We start from the raw sequence: 19625 nt of genomic DNA, 5'->3' as shown, positions 1-19625 counted from the left end.
CCAGCAGGAACTCATTTGCATATTAGGCCACACCCCCTGATGCTAAGCCAGCTGGAACTGCATTCCTGTGCGTTCCTGCTCAAAAAATCGCCCTGCTTACAACAGTCTCTAGGAGGTTACTTAAGACTGCACAAACACAACATTAGGCCATCTGTTAAGTACATCCAAAGATCAGATGGAAGATGCTGTCCTCCCTTTACATAGTGCTGCTGGATCAACAACAAAGGGTTATGACTCATCAACTTGTCTTAAAATAGTTCACTGTATGTACAGTCGTCATGGAAGACAACAGAACCTCTTGCTTACTGTATGTATGTCATGGAACCTGTCAGTTTTGCAGGACACGACATCTGAGCCACTAGCCCAATCTCATTGCGCACGCTAACCTGCTCTTGTAAGACCTCAAAAGTTAAGTAGGGTTGGTCCTGGTTAGTATTTGCATGGGAGACCCCCAAGGAATTCCAGGGTTGTGACACAGAGGCAGGCTGTGGCCAGCCACCTCTGAACATCTCCAGCCTTGAAAACCCTACTAGAGAGCACTTTCCACCATCACAGCTGGAAATGGCACACCAAGAGTTATGTTGTGCTTCACTTTGACAAGTGGAGTGAACCTGTTGTTAGTTGCAGCCGGGGTGGAATTCTAGCAGGAGCTCCTTTGCATATTAGGCCACGCACCCCTGATGTAGCTAATTGTCCAAGTGCTTCCAAAAAGCTCTTGAAGGATTGGTTACATTGCGGGGGGGGGGGGTGCTCTAATATGCAAAGGAGCTCCTGCTAGAATTCCACCCCGGGTTGTGGCCCTACTATATAAGATGCTTATGAGTCTTTTGGTACAACCAGGAGTGATCACTGCGTGGCCTTTAGGAGACTGTGTGGATAGACTGTTGTTCCTGCCCTTCAGAGACTGCTGCAGGAGTAAATAGCTGCAGTGTCAAACTGAAATCTGGAACATCAGTGTTTGAAACCCAACCCCCAATAACAGCACACTGGACAACCTCGAATCAATCACACCTACTCAGCCTCAATGAATTGTTGAGAGTATGTAACAGGAGAATGATATGTAACCTCCTTGGAAGAAGGGTGGCAGGAAAATGTACTAGATAGATCGGCTGACAGTGGTTCACAAAGACAGTATCCTAAACTAGCAGGATAGTATCCGTGGGTGAGTCATTACTAGGACACAGAATGGGATAGCATCCTGTCCTTTCATTGCCAGTTAAGCAGATCACAGAACCTGAAGTCTGCAAACCATACTGGGAAAAGTTGAGTCAGTAGCTGTCTGATATTTCATCATTTTTAATGCAAATTAAAACTAGAAAAGAGGCTTTTTTTGAAAAACAAAAATCACTTCTGTATCACCAGTGACACAGAGCTATTTTATCACACAATTCCAACAGTACTTTACTCTCTTTCTCCCCTAGTGCAATCAGTACATTTAATTCACACCTTTTTAATATATATCTATATGCAGCTTTAAAATTTTTTTTTAAAAGCCCAGGTAAAACTGGGGGCTCAGTCAATGCCAACATTTCACAAGTCCCTGTTTAATGGATACTTCCAAATTACTATTTTTTTCCTTTGAAAAAAAAGGAAACAACTTCCTGGAACACTCTTTACAACACAGATGCAAGGTTACAAATAACAGCAGTCTTGACATTCAAGTACTTCTCACAAAGACTCCCCTGCCCATAAAGAATCGTTTCTGAACACACATGGGGAAATCTTTTGGTAGCCAGGGGAGAGAAAACCATGCCCCCTTCTCCCAAAAAGGAAAAGGCCTGATAAGGACAGTGTGCTTACCGCCCTCAAAATATTGAGAGCACTCGAATTACCGTATTTTTCGGTCCATAAGGCGCTCCGGACCATAGGACGCACCTTCCTCCTGGGGGGCGATCTGCTGCCTCCGCCTCCGATCCCGGCACTTCCCCCGCGCCTGCCTGCCTGGCTCCAGCTCTGCTTCCAGCAAGCGCTGGGATCGCTCCACGCTGCCCCCACCGCAAACCTAGCGCTTCGCGAGCGATGGCTGCGGAGGGGGCAGCGTGCTTCCTCCGTGCCTGTCTGCCAGGCTCCAGCTCTGACGCTTACAGCAAGCGCCAGGATTGCTCCCTCCACCCTCCGATCCCGGCGCTTGCTTTAAGCATCAGAGCTGGAGCCAGGCAGACAGGCACGGAAAAAGCACGCTGCCCCCTCCGCGCCGGAGCTCGCAAAGTGCTGGGTTTGCGGTGGGGGCAGCGTGGAGCGATCCCAGCACTTGCTGGAAGCAGAGCTGGAGGCAGGCAGGCAGGCGCGGGGGAAGCGCCGGGATTGGAGGTGGAGGCAGTGGATTGCCCCCCCCCGGAGGAAGGTACGTCCTATCGTCCCTTCGCTCCATAAGACGCACACACTTTCCCCCCCACTTTTTTGTGGGGGAAAAGTGAGTCTTATGGTCCAAAAAATACGGTAATTAAAAGTGGGGGAGACAAAAACTCATAGAATCCTGTGAGGGGAGACGGGCTGTAGTTCATATGCACCCGTGACCTGTTGCAGACCCCCAGTTTGTTACAAGTAGCACCTGGAGCAGATTCAAGGAACTATTGCATCTGCGTAAGAACAAAGCTCTTCTATGCCAAGGTTGTATTTGCTTCCTTTCCATGTGCTCGTCACAATTCTAAGCCAGCCCCTTTCGCCCTGCAAGAGAGAGTTAATCGGCATTACGGTCAGTGAGTGTAACACAAGGACATGGAAGATCAACCAGCATTTCCCTGGAAGTCCCAGTTATATATCAAACCCTAAAACACGTACACTGGAAGGAAGCTTCACTACGAACTTTGAAGAAGGAGCACCATGAATTATGACAGATTTCCATGGATGATGAGAGAGGGACAGAGGTTTAGTGGAAGATCCTCTGCATGCAGAAGGGCCCAAGTTCAATCTCCAGCATTTCCAGTTAAAAGGACCAGGCAGCAGGTGATGTGAAAGACTGGATGTAGGCAATTTTTTTGCTCACATAATTAAATTTAAAAGGACCTCAAGCAGGATAACTAGTTGGTTATTAAAATTACTTATTGTTTTGTTGTATCTAGCGCAGGGGTGGCCGAGCTGGCTTAATGTAAGAGCCACAGAATAAACATCAGATGTTTGAGAGCCACAAGACATGAATGCCAGAGGTTTGTGGGAGGGAGGGAAGAAAGGAAAATAGAGGGAAAGGCAGGCTAGGGGTGACTGCGCCCCTAGGCTGAACCCCGCTCCTCTGCCCCCTCCCTTTTGTCACATGCGACAATGATGTCACTGTCAGCCCCCCCCCCCACCGACTTTGCCTTAGGAGAACTCGGCAAAGTTCAGAAGGGAAGGGCAGTGGACGCATTTAGAGCTGGGCTCTGAGCGCACTCGCTGCCAGGCCCGCCCCCCACACTTTGCTGAGGCCTTCCGAGCCTTGGGAGACCTCAGTAAAGTCCGGAAGGGAAGTCCAGGGCAGCGGAGCGGGTGTGCTTAGAGCTGGGCTCTGAGCACGCTCGCCGCCACACACAAACATCCATGTTGCTGAGGCCTTCCGAGCCTCAGGAGACCTCGGCAAAGTTCAGAAGGGAAGGGCAGTGGACGCATTTAGAGCTGGGCTCTGAGCGCACTCACTGCCAGGCCCCCCCCCCCCCCACACACACACACTTTGCTGAGGCCTTCCGAGCCTTGGGAGACCTCAGTAAAGTCCGGAAGGGAAGTCCAGGGCAGCGGAGCGGGTGGGCTCTGAGCACGCTTGCCGCCACACACAAACATCCATGTTGCTGAGGCCTTCCGAGCCTCAGGAGACCTCGGCAAAGGATGGCAGCAGCGCAAGGCTTGGGAAGAGGAGGCACCTTGTGGCGCCCCCTTGGCTAAGCGGCCGCCTACTTCCACGCGCTGGCCCTGGGGGAAGGAGAGGGAGAGGTGGAAAGGAAGTAACTTTACATGCATTCTCCAAGTCGCTGGCTAGCTTGGCGTCATAATTTAGAGAGATAAATGCCTTCACCAGGCTGGCTGACAGGGCAGTGGAGGCTTTGAGTGCCACACGGTACGTGTGAAAGAGCCACATGTGGCTCCTGAGCCAGTTTGGCCACCCCTGATCTAGTATGACACTGCTCAAGGCCAAATGAGCACAACAGTTCAAGTAAGTGAGGAGGTCCAGTATGGAAGAGGACCAGGGCTGATTGTCTGGACAAGTCACTCAAGTGACTCCGTGAGACAGAGTAATCTTGAGAGTGTTGATGCACCAAAAAAAGGGGCGGCAATGCTCCCTCTAAGATGTGGAAAAATCTTGTGAGCAAAAATTCTACTTTGTGAGCAACTGGCATTAAAGAAGTGAGCTATTGCATGAATTAGTTTGCTCTGGGGCCATTCTTCTTGAGCTCAGACAAAAAAAATATGTAAGCTGGAGACTAAAAAACTGAGCTAGCTCACACTAACTCAGCTTAGAAGGAACACTGCTTGGCTGACTCTTTGCTAACAGCAGGCACAGGAGGTGACTGGCACCACCATTCTGGGCCTACACTTAGGTGCAGAGCCATCTGGTTGGCAGTATATCCCCCACATCTTAGCAGTCTTCCTTTCATGATGTCTGCAATTCCCTTGTTTTTCTACCAAAAGATTCAGACCACACTTCTCATAAAAAGACCCCAACTTGATCAGACCAGCTGTCCATCTAGTCCAGCATCCTGTCTTGCACAGTGGCCAAACAGTTTCTCTGGAGGGCCAACAACAGGGCAAAGAGGCCAAGGCCTTTCCCTGATGTTGCTCCCTGGCTCTGGGATTGTTCTAGAGCAAAGGTGTCAAACATGCAGTTCAGGGGCTGAATCAGGCCCCCGGAGGGCTCCTATCAGACCCCAAAGCAACTGGCTGTCATCTGCTTCCTTCTCCCTTCTGCATAATAGCTTGCTTTGCAAGGCTTGCTCAATTGCACAGGAGCTACAGAGCAAAACCTCTATTTTCTCTATTGGCTGAAGCGCCTCCCTTAGGGAGGAAGGAGGGCAAAATGACTAGCTTTGCCAGGCTCTCTCAGTTGCACAGCAGAGCTGAGCCAAGCCTCTCTTCCTTCTATTAGCTGAGGCTCCTCCCCCCCTCCATCCCCTGGGGAAGGAAGGGAAGAGCCAGAGCTTCCTTTGCCCAGTATCCTGGATCCCATGGGAGAAATACAAAGAAAGCATAAAGATGAGTGCTAACCAATGTGCTAACATTTTAAGCATGTTTTAAGTTTTTTAATATATATATGTGTTTGTGTTCTTTATAAAATTTGTATCTCTGCTACCCAATCTTAAATAGGTACACACATGGCTCTGCTCAACCCAACATGGCCCAGCCCACCAAGATCTCATTTATGCCAGATCCAGCCCTCGTAACAAATGAGTTCGACACCCCATGAAGCTTACTGCCTCTGAAGATGGGAGTCTTCCTCTAGTCACCATGGCTAGTAGCCACTGACACCTCCTCCATGAATCTGTCTGGTCCCCTTTTAAAGCCATCTATGGCTGTGGACATCACTACATTCTCCAGCAGCAAATGCCCCATTTTAATCACTCAGTCCATAAAGATGATGCTCCTCCATCTGTCTAGGGGAGCCAACCCAGCCTCCTCACTTGGCAATGTATTGTGCTCACCCATCTGGAATCTTAAAAAAAAAAAAAGACAAGTTTGCGTTTCGTCCTTACCCAGGGTTCTCCCCAAGAGTTACGGACAATCCAGTACTCAGTTCCATTTTCAACACCCCAACCAGCAACGGAGACGATGTGGTTTATTACCAAAGATGGGCTGTATTCCATATAGAGTCCTCCAGTGTATGCATCCAGCTTCGGAGTAGCCATGATCCCACAACTGTTTAAAATTAAAGTTACATTAATGAAAACCAACGTCTCTGAAAATCCAAATTATCTAAACTTCATAAAAGCCAAAGGTTTCAAGAAATGACACTGGTTCAAATAGATTACCTTGCAAAATGTTGCACAGCAAAGCCATTTTCCATGGCTGGAAGGCAGGGAAAGGGACAAATTGCCAAAGACGACAAGGACAACATTGGATTTATATTTTGCCCTCCACTCAGAGTGGCTCACAATCTCCTTTACCTTCCTCCCCCGCAACAGACACCCCATGAGGTGGGCGGGGCTGAGAGAGCTCTCCCAGAAGCTGCCCTTTCAAGGACAACTCCTGCAAGAGCTATGGCTGACCCAAGGCCATTCCAGCAGCTGCAAGTGGAGGAGTGGGGAATCAAACTTGTTTCTCCCAGGTAAGAGTCCACGCACTTAACCACTACACCAAAACTGGCTCTCCCCAAGAGTTACGGACAATCCAAGTAAGTAGCTAAGTAGATCTGGCCAGTACTTGGATAGGAGACCTGTGGAATCATGATACGCCTTGCTTTGAGTTGACGAAAGGCAGGAAAGAGATTTGATGGTGGTGGAAAGTGCCATCAAGTCACAACTGATTTATGGCAGCCCTGCAGGGTTTTCAAGGCAAGAGATGTTCAGAGGTGGTTGCCATGACCTGCCTCTGCATAGCAACCTTTGTTCTTCCTTGGTGGTCTCCCATCCAAATACTGACCACAGCCAACCCTGCTTTTGAAGATGGAGATGCCCTTCAGTCTTGGCAACTCAGTGGCTGGATGCAAGCCAATGTAAGTTGCTTATTTCATTGTTTCTGAGGGTCGCCATTTTGGTCTACAGTAGAACAGCTGGAGTCCAGTAGCAGCTGCGAGACCAACAAAATTGTGCAAGGCGGTTGGACTAGATGACCCTGTAGGTCCCTCCCAACTCTAAGATTCTATGATTCTTAGATTTTTGGAGGTATGAGCTTTTATGAATCATAAGAACATAAGAGAAGCCATGTTGGATCAGGCCAATGGCCCATCCAGTCCAACACTCTGTGTCACACAGTGGCCAAAAAACCCAAGTGCCATCAAGAGGTCCACCAGTGGGGTTAGAAGCTCTTCCACTGTGCCCCCCCAAGCACAAGAATGCAGAGCATCACTGCCCCAGACAGAGCTCCAACAATAAGCTGTGGCTAATAGCCACTGATGGACCTCTGCTCCATATGCTTAGCCAAAGCTGCCTCCATCAGAAAGCTTTGAATCTCTGAAGCTCTCGATCTTGTCTTTCTCTAAGATGCTCCTTGACGCCAGTCTAGCTGCTTATTTAATGACATTCTGCCAAAATAGAAAGCACACTGGTGACTCAGGAACTGGCTTGGCATATGGTTACACAGTTGCTAAAAGAAGGAATCAGACCAAAGTGGCCCAAGTCCTGAAGTCAAACAAGATGGTGGTTGTTATTTACATTATTTATACTCCGGCTTTGCAGAGTGGTAAAGCTGCAGTGCTGCAGTCCAAGCTCTGCTCACAACCTGAATTTGATCCCAGCGGAAGCTGGGTTCAGGTAGCCAGCTCAAAGTTGACTCAGCCTTCCATCCTTCCGAACTTGGTAAAATGAGGACCCAGCTTATTGGGAAAGAAGTGTAGATGACTGGAGAAGGCAATCGCAAACCACTCCGTAAAAAGTCTGTCAAGAAAATGCCACTATGAGGGGTTTGGATAAGCATATGGAGCAGAGGTCCATCAGTGGCTATTAGCCACAGCTTATCATTGAAACTCTCTTACCCAGACTGTAGCCAGGACAAGGTTTTATTAAACAAGCTGTAGTTTGTGTGGCTGTCTGAACTACTCTATTAAGTAGGACAAAGTTTGAGTCCAGTGTGGTACCTTTAATTCTGGATATAAGCTTCCATGTGCGTGCATATTTCATCTGGCACTTCAAAACTCATGGCCAGAATTAAACTTTGTTGGTCTTAAAGGTTCCACTGGACTTCAGCTTTGTTCTGTTGCTTCAGACCAACACGACTGCCTGCCTGGATCTATTTCCATTGACTAGGCTTAATGGGGGTGGGGTGGGGATGTCAAAGCCAGGTGTGAAACTATACCTGTTACTAGCCGTGAAAACCTGAAATCTTTGTGAAACTATAGTTTGAAAATGGGTTGTTGACATTGCAGTGAATCTTAGGGCTTCGTGTGACACGTGAACATGGACATCCTGGCTTGCTGTCTGGCCAGTTCTTTCTGCAACATACACTGGATGCCATCTTTCATGGGATGTCTGAACTGAGCCACCACGTCACCTGAAATGTCATATTGGCTTATACAATATTCACTGTCATCGAGAGCCAGTTTGGTGTAGTGGTTAAGTGTGCGGACTCTTATCTGGGAGAACCGGGTTTGATTCCCCGCTCCTCCACTTGCAGCTGCTGGAATGGCCTTGGGTCAGCCATAGCTCTCACAAGAGCTGTCCTTTAAAGGGCAGCTGCTCTAAGAGCTCTCTCAGCCCTACCTGCCTCACAGGATGTCTGTTGTCGGGGAAGAAGGTAAAGGAGATTGTATGCTGCTCTGAGATTCAGAGTGAAGATTAGAATGGGAACTACATTGCCAAGAGTTTATTTATAGTTTGTTCCTTTTTGTGTGTGTGTGTGTGTGTGTGTATTACAAAAAAAATGCCTTATGAAAAATATTCCAACAATTACGGTTTTACTACTTAAGCAGCTTGGTGAGATTCTTTTACTAAGGGGATGGGACGGTGGCTCAGTGGTAGAGCATCTGCTTGGGAAGCAGAAGGTCCCAGGTTCAATCCCCGGCATCTCCAAAAAAGGGTCCAGGCAAATAGGTGTGAAAAAACAGCTTGAGACCCTGGAGAGCCACTGCCAGTCTGAGAAGACAATACTGACTTTGATGGACCAAAGCTCTGATCCAGTATAAGGCAGCTTCATATGTTCATATACCTACCTAATAGGTCCATTGGCATAGATTTCTGCCATCATTTCAACTCTCCCATCGAGATACCCATAATCACCCACTCTCCAGCGAGTATAGTTCTTGATCACATGACATTCTCCAAAAGTAACACATGTCCCACATTGATTGAATATCTGACAATCTACAAAAAAAAAAAGTTAAGAGTCATGATTATCACAAGGTTGTTTTCCCTGGCAAGATGAAAAGCAAACATGAAATGAAGAGAAGGGCAGGTGTAACATAGTGGATTATGATAAACCCCTCCCAGGTTCAGATCTCATCCCAGCCACAGTGTCAAAGATTACCAAGTATGAGACATACTTTGAGTGCTATACAGTGCCCTTCAAAACAGCCACTGTTTTGATCACTTTCAGCAAGCAAAACACCATTTTAGATAAACATGCAGGGATGTTTTCAAAAATAAGTTCTTTGCATACAAAGAAGTTGGAAGAATGGTGCCTTTCCTCTTTAACCATGTGCCCCAGCAGCAAGCCCTTCCAAAAAGTAGCAGAGATATGAGAACTTCATAGGAGACTGACCAGCAGGCGAGGTTCCATGACATATCTGAGGGTCCCATGCTGTGGCTTGAAGATCATTACCTGATAATACTTAGCACTGAACAGGATAAAAGCTTAAATATGAAGTTGGATCCCCCTCCCTGACACTAAAAAACACAATTACAGGATTGGCTAGCCAGTAGCTCAGGGGCAGAGCATCTGCTTGGCATGCAGGTTCAATCCCTGCCATCTCCAGTTAAAGGATTTGGCAGTAGTAGATGATGCAAAAGACTGCCAGAGACCTTGGAGAGCAGCTGCCAATCTGAGTAGACAACAGTAACGTTGACGGACCACTGGTCTGACTCAGTATACAGCAGTCTCATTTCTGGATCTATTCACCAATGGCATGAAATGAATGAAAATGATTTGCATCTTGTTTTCTTCCTTCGCATCATGCAAGGAGGAGGTTCCGTACCTTGGTCTTTTGCCTGGTAGTTGTTGCAGGTCTCATCAGGGATGCCATGTTCATGGGCATACTGCCATACCCCAATGTCATCCCCTCCTTCACAAGACCCAGCATTGGCGCAGTCAATCACGTTCTGAACTGAAAGGTAAGCGGAAGGCCACGCGCCTTTCTTCTTGATGTTGATGCGATCTGAGAGGCAACGAGAAACGTAAGTTTTGTGCACAGGGATCGGGGGTCTTTAGGGAAGTAGCCCTGGCACGTCAAGAGTCTACCCATAACCTGGAACCCAAGCAGAGAAAAATAACTGACACTTGTAAGGAATAAAAATCAGGTCACTCGAAATTCAATGTAGCAAAGTCTTCCATGAGCTGCCGAAGCAAGATCCTCCGTGAACTTACCAGCGTCACTAAAGTGGATTTCCTTCTGGGCTTATACCTACACTATCTGAAGTTGGACTGGAATTCTAAACTGGAAAATAAGGCCTGGGGGAAGGTTATTTATATACACAGTGATTTATGTTGAGTGCTGGATGTGTACACATCGTGTGTGAATGGTGTTGAATATATGGTGTGAATTCTTTATTGTATATTACATGGATTTCTATGGGCAAGTGTGCAATTATATTTTCAACTGCTGGTTATCATTTGGTGTGCACAGTAATTTTTCTCTACTTCAGTTGCATCTGTGCGTTCCTTACTTTTACCCATAACCTGGATCCCAGCACACATCATGTAGGATAGAACAGGCAGGTATTTAGGACCCAGAAATCACTGCCACAGCTGAGAATGCTGCAGGGCATCAAATCAAAGGCTGCTGAGTCATTTCCTCCGCCCCTTCCACTCCTGGCTGCTCTCTGAAGCATTTAACTTCCTTTCCTTTCCCAGCCAAACTGAGTCAGTGTTCTCGGCACCTGCCACAATTAGTCCCACTTTGCACTCTCAACATTCACACAAGGTCAGCCAAAGTTGCTGCATTATGTTAGGACAACAGGAATGCCTCCTTAAGGAGAAGAAGCCCAGATGTCACAAATATCACAAGTTTGGAGGCGCTTTCACAAATGAATAAAGGCGCTCTCAGTACACTTTCAGTGCACTCGGCGACTGGATTTTGCTGGATGAAATGGCAAAATCCACTCGCAAACGATCATGAAAGTGCACCGCATTCTTCTGCAGAATTTTTCATTGGGTGGGATATTATGCACTGCCCCCTCCAATGATATTTCACGGTGTCTTGGAAGATGATTATTTCATGGTGTCTTGGAAGGTTAAAGCCAAGGGTGGCCAAACTTGCTTAATGTAAAAGCTGCAGAGAATAAATGTCAGATGTCTGAGGGAGGGAGGGAGGGAGGGAGGAAGGAAAGGAAGGAAAATAGATGGAGAGGGGAGGTAGAAAGAAAGCAACTTTAAATTCATTCTCCAAACTGCTGGATGGCTTGGCGGAGTGATTTAAAGAGAGAAATACCTTCTCCAAGCCAGCCAACAGAATGGTGGGGCCTTCAAGAGCCACACAATACGTGTGAAAAAGCCAAAGTTTGGCCACCCCTGAGCTATACCATGCCATCTTCCGTCCCATGAATTCTTTACACACTTAGAATTCTAGAGTTGGAAGTCATATGACTGCTAATAAACTTAGGATGGATCAAAGAAAAAACTTCTTCGTATGAGCAACTAAAACATAAGAACATAAGAGAAGCCATGTTGGATCAGGCCAATGGCCCATCCAGTCCAATACTCTGTGTCACACAGTGGCCAAAATTTTTATATATACACACACACACACACACATTGTGGCTAATAGCCACTGATGGACCTCTGCTCCATATTTTTATCTAAACCCCTCTTGAAGGTGGCCATGCTTGTGGCCGCCACCACCTCCTGTGGCAGTGAATTCCACATGTTAATCACCTTTTGGGTGAAGAAGTACTTCCTTTTATCTGTTTTAACCTGTTTGCTCAGCAATTTCATCGAATGCCCACGAGTTCTTGTATTGTGAGAAAGGGAGAAAAGTACCTCTTTCTCTACTTTCTCCATCCCATGCATTATCTTGTAAACCTCTATCATGTCACCCCGCAGTCGACGTTTCTCCAGGCTAAAGAGTCCCAAGCGTTTCAACCTTTCTTCATAGGGAAAGTGTTCCAGCCCTTTAATCATTCTAGTTGCCCTTTTCTGGACTTTCTCCAATGTTATAATATCCTTTTTGAGGTGCGGCGACCAGAACTGCACACAGTACTCCAAATGAGACCGCACCATCGATTTATACAGGGGCATTATGATACTGGCTGATTTGTTTTCAATTCCCTTCCTAATAATTCCCAGCATGGCGTTGGCCTTTTTTATTGCAAACGCACACTGTCTTGATATTTTCAGTGAGTTATCTACCACGACCCCAAGATCTCTCTCTTGGTCAGTCTCTGCCAGTTCACACCCCATCAACTTCTATTTGTAGCTGGGATTCTTGGCCCCAGTGTGCATTACTTTGCACTTGGCCACACTGAACTGCATCTGCCACGTTGACGCCCACTCACCCAGCCTCAACAGGTCCCTTTGGAGTTCCTCACAATCCTCTCTGGTTCTCACCACCCTGAACAATTTAGTGTCATCCGCAAACTTGGCCACTTCACTGCTCACTCCCAACTCTATTCCAATCAATTCCAACATTCCAATCAATGTATTAATGAAAGATAGGACTATGTACTGAGACAGCCAACATACGATGAAACCGCACTCCAATGCAATGTGCCTCAAACTACCAAAGAAGGGGATGAACTCCGCTGGGTGAACTCCAGCGGGACTCCTGATCAGGGCTCATTTTGTAGCAGGAGCTCCTTTGCATATTAGGCCACACACCCCTGATATAGCCAGTCCTCCTGGAGCTTCCAGGGCTCTTAGTGCAGGGCCTACTGTAAACTCCAGGAGGATTGGCTACATCAGGGGTTTGAGGTCTAATATGCAAAGGAGCTCCTGTTACAAAATGAGCCCTGCTCCTGATCAACCACTACCGGGAACAGAAGGGCAGGAGTTTTCATCCACCCTCAGAAATTTTTACCAGAGCTAAGTAAACAAATGCTTTGAACCTTGAAATCCCACTGAAGTTTGTGATGAAAGTGTCTGTGCTAGAAAACAACAGTCAGCTGGTTGCCCCATCATACGATTTGCACCTGACCTGTGACTGCTGAAGCAAAGTTAACAGAGGTGGAGTCAGCACAGGGAAGTCCCACATGCCCTTCTCTCGTTCCTCCTCTGTGCTTTTGAGGAGCTGCAATATTGCTGACAGCCACAGATCAAAAGCCCCAGACAAACAAGGCATCTCGGTTCCTTCAGGGTGCTTCATCAACCAAGGGATAGGCAAAACCAGGACTGGGAGCAGACCAAGCTCACGCTCGCCCTGTTCTGTGGCTCTGCTGCACCCGCTGATCACCTCTGTGTCCCTAAGAGTCTCTTTCCATCAACTCAGCCAGTAAGAAAGCCTCCCTCAAAAGAACAGCACAGTAGACTGGTTCAACCAGTCAGGGAGGCAAACCAGGCCCCACTCAACCCTTCCCAGAGGCACACAAAGGCATCCTTCTCGCCCTCACCCAGACAGCCCAGGCAAGCCAGATCTTGGTAGCAAAGCAGGGTCGACTTGGGTGGGAGACTTCCTTGGAATACCAGAGGAGGGAGGCAGGGGCAGGCTTTATTCAGCCACCTCTCTAAATATGTTCCAGGTCCCCAGTACAGACTAGTCACCAAAAGTTGCCATGAAGAAGAAGACTGCAGATTTATACCCCGCCCTTCTCTCTGAATCAGAGACTCAGAGCGGCTTACAATCTCCTCTATCTTCTCTCCCCACAACAGACACCCTGTAAGGTGGGTGGGGCTGAAAGAGCTCTCACAGCAGCTGCCCTTTCAAGGACAACCTCTGCCAGAACTATGTCTGACCCAAGGCCATTCCAGCAGGTGCAAGTGGAGGAGTGGGGAATCAAACCGGTTCTCCCAGATGAGAGTCTGCACACTTAAACACTACACCAAACTGGCTCTCCAGATGCACACATGTGTGCGCACGCACACACAGAAAATACAAACACCTCCCCCCCCCGCCAAAAAGGAAACCCTTCTTTAGCATGAGCTCATGCAATGAGTTCACACTGTGTCCCATGACATTCAATAAACAATGCAATAGGATTAGAGTTGCAGAACCAACCAGAAGTCTAAAAACAGAACTGAAGCAAAGTGCAACTATCAACATGACACACATTAAGTGATGCAAAACTCTGTAGATGGATCCTAGCTTCAGTAATACAGATCACAGTCCCTAATAATTTTCTCAAGCAACTCTGTGAATCATTTAGTAAGGCAACACCCTTCTCACCCTCACCCAGACAGCCCAGGCAAGCCTATGTAGAAAAACCCACTTGACTAATTCATTTTTCCCTGCACGAGAAGGAAATTTGTTCAGTTTGTGCCCAGAATTTGGCCCAGCTGAGTTCCAAACTCGCTCTCCCTGCTACAACTCAAGCTCTGTGACATGCTGCAAGAAGAGAGTGTCCTGAGCATGTGCAGAATGCACTCCTTTCATTGCCAACCCACTGCACCTGACTTCCACAACATCAGAAACAGGCAGTCGCTTCCAGACAGGCCCCAGCCAATACTCCCCCTAAGCTGTGGAGTCTTCTGGGCAACAATTCTACTTCGTGAGCTACTGGCAATAAAGTTGTGAGCTCCTGCGTAAATCAGTTTGCTCTCCAGCCATTTTTCCTGAGCTCAGACAAAAATGTGTGAGCTGGAGGCTAAAAAACTGTGAGCTAGCTCACACTAACTCAGCTTAGAGGGAACACTGGTCCCAGCATGTCCACCTTGCTTTTTGTTGTTGTTTTAATTAAGCAGTTCATTCCCCTCCTTTTTTTGTTTGCTTGCTTGTAATTAAGCAGATTGTGAGTCCCCACACACACCATACACAGACACACACAAACAACAGCACTGTTACTCCTAGCCACAGCAGAGAATACCATTAATTTCCCTTCACCCTACTTGATATTCAGGGAAGGGCTCTGGCTCCGCACTAGAGCATTTGCTTGGCATGTCCCAGGTTTAAGCCTGGCACTCCAGTTAAAAGGGCCAGGCAGCAGGTAATGGGAAAGACCTTGGAGAGCCATTGCCAGTCTGAATAGACCAGGGGTGGCCAAACTTGTTTAATGCAAGAGCCACATAGAATAAATGTCAGACGTTTGAGAGCTGCAAGACATGGATGTCAGATGTTTGAGGGAGGGAGGAAAACAGATGGGGAGGGAGAAGGAGGTGGAAAGAAAGCAACTTTAAAGGCATTCTCCAAGCTACCAGTTGGCTTGGCTCAAAGTGATTTAAAGAAACAAATGCCTTCTCCAAGCTGGCCAATGGGGTGGTGGGAGCTTTGAAAGCCACACAAAATATGTGTGAAAGAGCCACATGTGGCTCCTGAGCCACAGTTCGGCCACCCCTGGAATAAACAATACTGGCCTCAATGGAGCAAGTGGGAGGCAGCTTCGTGTGCTCATGTGTACTCTCCCCTGGGTGATGAGCTTGCATTCCATTCTCTGGTTGCAAAAAAGCCCTTCCACTTAAAAGAGAGGAGGTAATTCTGGGGCTTCTCCCAGTTAAACAACCTGAGTTCAGTCATTTCATAAGCTGCTAAATCTCCCTGCAGAGTTTGGAAAGGAAAATAAGCACAGAGTGAAGAACCGGCTAGGTCCCCGTACCTGCAAGGGCGCTGGTGCTGCCGTGAGCCCAACAGGATCCACAGTACTGGGGAATGTGCTGGTTGCGTGTGGCGCTCACGTAATTGACTCCATCTACGTTGCGCCAATCCCAGCTCTTGGGGAGCTTAGAGGTGTCCAGGTATTCATGAGGACGAGGGTAAGTTCTGTGGGGATCGAACAGGAGAAGAAGTTGACATTTCACCCAGCACCTTAGAAGAAAGCAACATCCAGTATCTCATCACAGAACAAAGTTTAGGTCCAGCGGTACCTTTAAGAAGACGACGACGATGACAACATTGGATTTATATAGGAGAGCCAGTTTGGTGTAGTGGTTAAGTGTGCGGACTCTTATCTGGGAGAACCGGGTTCAATTCCCCACTCCTCCACTTGCACCTGCTGGAATGGCCTTGGATCAGCCATAGCTCTGGCAGAGGTTGTCCTTGAAAGGGCAGCTGCTGTGAGAGCCCTCTCGGCCCCACCCACCTCACAGGGTGTCTGTTGTGGGGGAGGAAGGGAAAGGAGATTGTGAGCCGCTCTGAGACTCTTCGGAGTGGAGGGCGGGATATAAATCCAAAATCATCATATATTCTGCCCTCCACTCAAAGAGTCACAGAGCGGCTCACAATCTCCTTTATCTTCCTCCCCCACAACAGACACCCTGTGAGGTGGGCGGGGCTGAGAGAGCTCTCACAGAAACTGCCCTTTCAAGGACAACCTCTGTCAGAGCTATGGCTGACCCAAGGCCATGCCAGCAGGTGCAAGTGGAGGAGTGGGGAATCAAACCCGGTTCTCCCAGATAAGAGTCCACACACTTAACCACTACACCAAACTGGCTCTCAACAAAGACCAACAAAGTTTAATGCTGGGTATAAACTTCCGTGTGCATGCATGTATCTGAAGAAACATGCATGCATGCAAACGTTTATACCCCCCATTTAAACCTTATTGGTCTTAAACTGGACTCAAACTTTGTTCTATTGCTTCAGATCAACACACCTCCCCGCCTGAACATGCTATCTGATCATGTTTGGCTTAACCTTTCCTCTCGGCTGGGAGTCACATGATCACTTCCTGCAGAATGACCTCAAAAACCCGGAGGAAACATCAGGTGCTTCTGCTGAACTCTGACCTGATCAGAGCGGCTTTTGAACCACACTGCAGTGTAGATATGGACATGCCTTGTCCCCTTGGTTGCAGGAGATGGCAAAAGCGCTTAGGTCCGCTGCCCATTCGCATTTGAACGCTGTTGCTAACGGGGAAAGCAAGAGCAGAGAAGCAATCAGCAAGAATTACAAAGAAACATTGGAAGCTTGCAAGAGAAGGCCTTAAGATCAAATCAGAAAGGCAGTGGGGTGTACTGATTAGAGCAGCGGTCCAACCTTTTTGGCACCAGGGACCGGTTTTGCGGAAGACAATTTTTCCACGGACTGGGTGGGGGTGATTGTTTCAGGTGATACAAGTGCGCACTTTATTTCTGTTCGTTTGGTGTGGTGGTGAAGTGTGCAGACTCTTTATCTGGGAGAAGCGGGTTTGATTCCCCACTCCTCCACTTGCAGTTGCTTGGGTCAGCCATAGCTCTCACAGGAGTGGCGCTTGAAAGGGCAGCTTCTTGGAGACCTCTCACAGCCCCACCCACTTCACAGGGTATCTGTTGTGGGGGAAGAAGGTAAAGGAGATTGTGAGCCACTCTGAAATTCAGAGTGGAGGGCAGGATATAAATCCAATGTCATCATCTTATTAGTATTACTACTACATTGTAATATATAATGAAATAATTATATAACTCGCGGCCCGGTTGCTAACAGGCCACGGATCGGTACCAGTCCATGGCCCAGGAGTTGGGGACTCCTGGATTCGAGCACTGGACGAGTGTCTGAGAGACCCAGGTTCAAATCCCCCACTCGGGCTATGGAAGCTCATGGGATATCCTTGGGCCAGTCATGCTCTCCCCACCTAACCTATTTCACAGGGTCGTTGAGAGTGTTTTAGAGACCCAGGTTTAAATTCCCACTGGAGCCATGGAAGCTCGCTGGTGCCCTTGGGCCAGTCACGCTCTCTCCACCTAACCTACCTCACAGGGTTGCTGCAAGGCTAGAAGGGAGGAGAGGAGAATGATGCAAGCCACTTGGGTCTCCACCGGGGAGAAAGGTTGGGGTAGAAGAGAATTCAATAAAAATGCATTCAGTGAACCTCAGGCAGCCTTCCCAAGCACAGAAAGAAGCCAGAGCATTTTAGAAGCCAGAGCTTCAAGCGGCGCTGAGCGCGGCGAGGCTCAGCACAGCAACGCAGCCCATTCGCTGCCCAGCTTCTCCCTGCGAGATCCGACGGGGTGTTTCCCCAGCTCCGAACCCGACAGACCGGCTTCTCCGCCGCTCTTCCTCCAGCCGGCTCCGGGTTTCCTCCTCCCCACAACTAGGGGGGAAGGGGACACGTGATTCCCCCGGGGCCACCCACCCAGCCCGTTGGGCAGCAGTGCCGGAGTAAACCCTATGGAGGCCCCGAGGCAGTCAAAAGCTCAGGGAGCCCCTTGCAATTATCTGCGTCTGAGTGCCCTCCCCACTGCAGCCTGCAGGCACCTTCTCAAAAGCCCCTTTGGCAAAGCTGCAGGGAAGAGGCAGAGAAAAAGGCCAAATTGGCAAGGATGTGGCAGCAGCTGTACCAGGCAAGTTGGGCCAAGAGCAGCTGGGTTGGTTGCTGGCAGCGCCTGCAGGCTGGGAGGGCTGCAAGCAGGGGCCTCTAAAGGCCTGGGGGCCCATAAGTCGGTGCCTACTTGGCCTAATTGTTAATGCAGTGCTGTTGGGCAGGCCAACCGGCTTGGGAAGCGGGCTGCGGCGGCCGCTTCCTCGTTTTGTTCCAACCACTGGGACCCCGTGCGCAAAAGCGCGTGAGCGCGCTGGCCGGCGGCGACCCGGAGCAGAAAGCTCAGCGGCTGGCGGCTTTCTCGCTGCTGCGCCGCCGGGACTTTCCAGTGGAAGAACACCCCCGCCCCTTCCCTTCCCTTCCTCGCCGCCCGGGCCAGGGCTCCAACCGCCCCCGCCCGGCTGTTTGCGCCGCGCCCAGCGAGCGCAGAGAGACCCGGGGCTGGCTGGCTTGTGGGGGGGCCTCCGTCCGACCTCACCTGACTCCGGGGCTCCTGCTGCGCCGCAGCGGCTTGTAGCAGCTCTGGCCTTCCTTGAAGTGGAGGCCGCCCAGGCAGCCCAGCAGCGGCACCACCAGCAGCAGGACAGCCGAGCCGAGGACAAGGCGACGCCCGGCCATAACCGCGCTGCAGCTGCTGCCTTGCTTGGGGACCACGGGCGCGCCCAGGGAGGGAGGGAGGGCGGCGTCTTCCTTTCTGCTACGTCGCTGCGGCCCAGCCGCTCTAAAAAGGCCGAGCCCCGGCTGGGGGGGGGGGGGGGAGAAGGCGCGGCAGCAGGCCATGGGGGAAGCCCGGAGGCCACCGGAAATGGGGGGGGGAGCTTTGGCCAAAGGGCAACTGCTGGGTTTGCCTGCGGGCCGGGGAAGGGGGGATTGCAAAATGTGCGGATGGCCCCGGCCCACGTGTCCGTCTGGGAATCTCCTGGGCTGAAAACCGAGCCCGCTTAGTGCCTTATGGCAATTTAGGCTTACCGACCTCCAGGTGGGTGCGTGCTGGAGATCTGAAAATGCGGTTGATCCTCAGGCGGCGTACATTGTTTGTTTATTTAAAAACCATGCGCTCCGCTTCTCCTAGAGGAAATGGCTGCTTTGGAAGGAGGACTGCATGCCTCTATACCAGGGGTGGGCAAACCTCCTTAATGTGAAAGCCACCTAGGAGAAACGTCAGATCTTTGAGAGCCACAACAAGGCGTGAACATCAGATGTTTGAGAGCTGCAAAACAGGAAGGAAGGAAGATAGATGGGGGAGAGAAAGGTGGAAAGAAAGCAACTTTAAATGCATTTTCCAAGCCTCTGGCTGGCTTGGAGAAGTGATTTAAAGAGACAAATGTCTTCTCCAAGTCAGCTAATGGAGTGGTGGGGGCTTCAAGAGCCACATGATATGTGTGAAAGAGCCACATGTGGCTCCCGAGCCTCAGTTTGGCCACCCCTGCCCTATACCTTTACTGAGGCCCCTTTCTCCTCCCTAAATCCCACTCTCCTGGGCAGCGTCCTCAAATTTCCAGGTATTTTCCTAACTCAGAGTTGTCAGAGAGAAGGCAT

General features: G+C 49.3%; 1 protein-coding gene across 1 annotated transcript; it reads right to left on the bottom strand.

Moving 5' to 3' along the window:
* Nucleotides 1–1280: 1280 nt before the first annotated feature.
* On the bottom strand, nucleotides 1281–18803 carry LOC132566052 (cathepsin Z-like). Its single transcript, XM_060230723.1, has 7 exons — nucleotides 18565–18803; nucleotides 15447–15610; nucleotides 9746–9925; nucleotides 8765–8915; nucleotides 5655–5817; nucleotides 2439–2667; nucleotides 1281–1822 (listed from the first exon to the last, which is right to left on the bottom strand). Exons 1-6 carry the CDS (start codon nucleotides 18702–18704, stop codon nucleotides 2563–2565), a joined length of 903 nt encoding a protein of 300 aa, XP_060086706.1. The 5' UTR covers nucleotides 18705–18803; the 3' UTR covers nucleotides 1281–1822; nucleotides 2439–2562.
* Nucleotides 18804–19625: the final 822 nt, after the last annotated feature.

The sequence above is a fragment of the Heteronotia binoei genome, chromosome 2 (genome assembly GCF_032191835.1).
Source record: "Heteronotia binoei isolate CCM8104 ecotype False Entrance Well chromosome 2, APGP_CSIRO_Hbin_v1, whole genome shotgun sequence".
Lineage (NCBI taxonomy): Eukaryota > Metazoa > Chordata > Lepidosauria > Squamata > Gekkonidae > Heteronotia > Heteronotia binoei.
The sequence above is the reverse complement of the archived record's forward strand: the minus strand, read 5'-3'. Positions and strand labels throughout refer to the sequence as shown.